The sequence below is a fragment of the Mchenga conophoros genome, linkage group LG18, assembly GCF_057382185.1.
Source record: "Mchenga conophoros isolate Kocher_MC1m ecotype Shallow Benthic linkage group LG18, M_conophoros_male_GT1.1, whole genome shotgun sequence".
Taxonomy (NCBI): Eukaryota; Metazoa; Chordata; class Actinopteri; order Cichliformes; family Cichlidae; genus Mchenga; species Mchenga conophoros.
In genome coordinates, this window is record NC_140543.1 from 40043452 (window position 1) to 40046917 (window position 3466).

Consider the following 3466-nt stretch of genomic DNA (forward strand, 5'->3'; position numbering starts at 1 on the left):
AAAAAGATTAAAGTAATTTCAAGAGAAATTAGTGTAGTTTCAAGCAGATTTATACGTGGGTTAATCTATCAGTGAGTTAATCTAATCAGTGAGTGTTTAAAAAACTGAACTGAAAGCTTACATAATGTTACACAAAAACACAGATACTCACAGACCAGTTTGATTCAATACTTAATAGTTTAATGATGCAGAAGAGAAAAAAAGTTTTGTTTATAAGTTTTTGCTAAAAGCATTCTTTCCATTACACATTTCAATTGCTCCTTTTAAAAGACACAATCACACTATTTTATGTCACTTGTCGCTTCGTTCCTTATGCATCGTTACAGCAAAAGAAAAAGGTAAAGATGTGAAAACAGATATTTTGAGTGATATATGAGAAGATTTCTTTCTTTTTCAGATGACGTGCCTTCATGTAAGCCCAGGAATCATGACTTACTCTTAATGCAGACAGAAGGGGATTGGGACTGGCAAGGCTGATCATTCATACACAGGTCTCCTGTAAGCACCAAAAATCAACTTTAACCGTAATTTTTGTTGCATGGACACAAAAATATAGAATATATGAGAAAAATGTTTTGGTTTTTTTGGTTTTATATATAATGACAATAGCACTTGTATATATTATGTACAATATTATACCTGAAGAATTCATTTCCATGCAGTGCTCGTTGCCCCACGAGTTGTTAGGCTCCCTCCGACACCAGTTTGCGTATTGGAAACGTGTTCCATCGATCCAAAACCAATAACCCTCCTACAGAACAGAAAAAAGTTAAAAATAAGAAATCATTTTTTAACGAAACTACACTTTAACATTATACATCGACTACCAAGTTTGGACACACCTTCTCATTTATTGGTTTGTCTTTACTTTCACTACTACCGACATTGTAGATACAAACTGAAGATATCAAATATATGAAACAAGATATATGGAATTATATGGAAATGGAAAAAAGATAACAGTGAAAAATAAGTAAAATATCCAATGGATAGATTTATGTTTTAACTGGCAGACTGGCATACCTGTAGACCATCAGAACCACCAATCCATGTTCGTCCATTAGCTTTACTCCCATCAGATATCACCCTCTGAATCAGCTGGTATTCCCCAAGGCTCTGTACAGATGCAAGGTTTGCACTCATGGTCTGACAGTTTCTCTACAGTAAACAAAAAGACAGAAGAGTTACAGAAGATTTATAAAACAACCTTCATGATTACACCACCACAAACATACAAATAATAATAAAACATACTAAGAAATATTTACATTGACTGACAAAATTATTGATTTTAATTATCTGAAATTTTATTAATAGCTTACCATTTAACAAGTAATAAAAAGTAAAGTTTTTTAATAATTATTATATTGAAAGGACTAATGATTAATACATTTACAATCATTTATCATTCAGAATTATTTCATGCAGTTAATGTTGGTGGCTTAAACCATTTACTGCAATAATTAGCATTATTTTTATAAATTAAAAAAATAATATTTGCTATTATAAGCTTGGATGCATATTTCACAGTACATATAAGAACTGGTTTTAATCGAAGCAAAAATTGACAGGTGATTTATCCATGGCATAAATTGTAGGAACGTGAAACTAGAGACGTTAGTTTGTTTGCTTCTTTGTTTGTATTTCTTGTTTACTAATATATTGTTACTGTTTACTTGTTAAAAAGTAAAGCCATATATGACATACATACATATTAGAACAAATGATAGCATTATTAAAATTCAATAAATGATAACATTAATAATGATCAATACATACTATTATCATTTTAGACAAATTTTAACAGTACATTGGCTTTGATAAAATTTTACTAATTGTCAATATAAATTTCTTTAATATAATATTAAAAACTTATTATTATAAGGTCTTATCCAAATATTAAAGAATCAAAGAAACACAGTCACAGTAACTGGTGAGTCCTGATGTTATTACCTGAGCATCAACCCAGGGTAAGGGTGTAGAAACATAGAAGTAACATTTGTTGTTGTACTCAGTCCAACCAGCGGGACATGAGGACTTCTTGAGAACATAGCACTCATCTGAAGACAAAGCAAACATATTGTGTGACAAAATGCTGACTCAATTCCCCCTTTACTGGAATAATTATAATCATGGTCATTAACTTGTGTTTTATTGGCAATAGTTTTACTTTTCAAGAAATTTCAACTGGAAAATGTGTCATTTTCTTCCTTTAGATTTCTATTTTTAAAAACATGTATTTAAAAATAGATCTTATTATTTGGGCAGCTGTTTAAAGCCCATTGACATGCACAACATTCAGTATGATACTAGTAACATACTTTTATACTTACCCTGAGCAGCGGTCAGAGCCATCATTGCACAGAGAAGTGCAGATGCAGTCAGCAGCTTCATGATGATATTTAGTGTCTCTGTAAGAAACACATTAACAAAAGTGATTAGCAGTTTGATAAAGAAAGGATAGAAGATCCTCAGCATATTTGTAACATACCTGTCTGTAGAATGTCTTCTCCTCTTTCAAGTGTCAGCCTGTAGCTTCACCCCTCATGTAGAGATGAGCACTTATATACACTTTCTTATATTTACATTTCAATACCAGGAAGAAATGAACTAGAAATACTTAACCCTTTAAAGCCGGTGGGAGCGGGCACGCTCCGTTTTGCGTAACTATTTTTAAGTCCTGGTAGCACTGCAACCACGTAAGCTAGCGCAATAAGGTTTTTTTGCATATGAAACCGGAGAGTTGTACTTACATCTTATGCCATCAGCTTGTCCTAGGTCACAGTTTCCTTCCACATATAGCTTTGCAAAAAATGCATAAAAGCACTTGCAGCAACAAAAACATAATATTCCAGAAACACACTTTGCCGATCTGATCAGCTGTTCATAACACTTCCTACGTCCATCAGCACGAACTATCGCATGTCCGCCATTACCTGCCCGAAACCGGAAGTGACGTCATTTTCGCGGAAATGTAGTTTTTTACCATCAAGGCCTCATGAGCCTATACTGGTGTTTTTAAAGGTTATGTTTGACTTTATGACTTTCTGTGTCGTTTCTGGGATGCTTAGGACTCATATTGCACTGCTGGAAATAGTTTATTTTGATGCATATGCTGCTTTTTGCAAATTTGCACTATAATATTTATTTTCTTTTTTCATGCAGTGTATAGAAATTGGTGTATTTCAAAAATAAAACTATGAAGACACTCAAAATAAATTTCCTGTGGTGGGAAACTATTTGTGCAACTTTTTTGTATTAACAGTTTTGAGGGATAAGCCTCTTAAATTTCTCTAACTAGAAATATATGTTAAAAAACAAAAACCATTTAAAAAATTTATTTGTAGTTTATTGCACATATTATTAAAATTTAGGCTGTAATGGTTGTATTGATGTATAGCAACTTGAAATGCTCCCAAAAATGGCTCTACAACATGTAAAAATATAATATAAGCTCTGGCGGACT

At 32.5% G+C, this 3466-nt stretch overlaps 1 protein-coding gene across 1 annotated transcript; it reads right to left on the reverse strand.

The window, feature by feature from the left end:
- Positions 1 to 243: 243 nt before the first annotated feature.
- On the reverse strand, positions 244 to 2544 carry LOC146554609 (ladderlectin-like). The gene is made up of 6 exons (XM_085254585.1): positions 2492 to 2544; positions 2334 to 2411; positions 1954 to 2060; positions 1024 to 1158; positions 640 to 751; positions 244 to 496 (listed from the first exon to the last, which is right to left on the reverse strand). The coding sequence occupies exons 2-6, from the start codon at positions 2392 to 2394 to the stop codon at positions 426 to 428; spliced, it is 486 nt and encodes a 161-aa protein (XP_085110711.1). The 5' UTR covers positions 2395 to 2411; positions 2492 to 2544; the 3' UTR covers positions 244 to 425.
- Between the last annotated feature and the right edge of the window lie 922 nt (positions 2545 to 3466).

Bases quoted from the DNA above. Each gene is read 5' to 3' on its own strand.
- LOC146554609 (XM_085254585.1), bottom strand. From the start codon at position 2,394: ATGAAGCTGCTGACTGCATCTGCACTTCTCTGTGCAATGATGGCTCTG. The intron at 752-1,023 runs GTATGCCAGTCT...TCTGTTCTGTAG, and splicing joins GTGGTTCTGATGGTCTACAG to GAGGGTTATTGGTTTTGGAT. The intron at 497-639 runs GTATAATATTGT...TGGTGCTTACAG, and splicing joins CATGGAAATGAATTCTTCAG to GAGACCTGTGTATGAATGAT.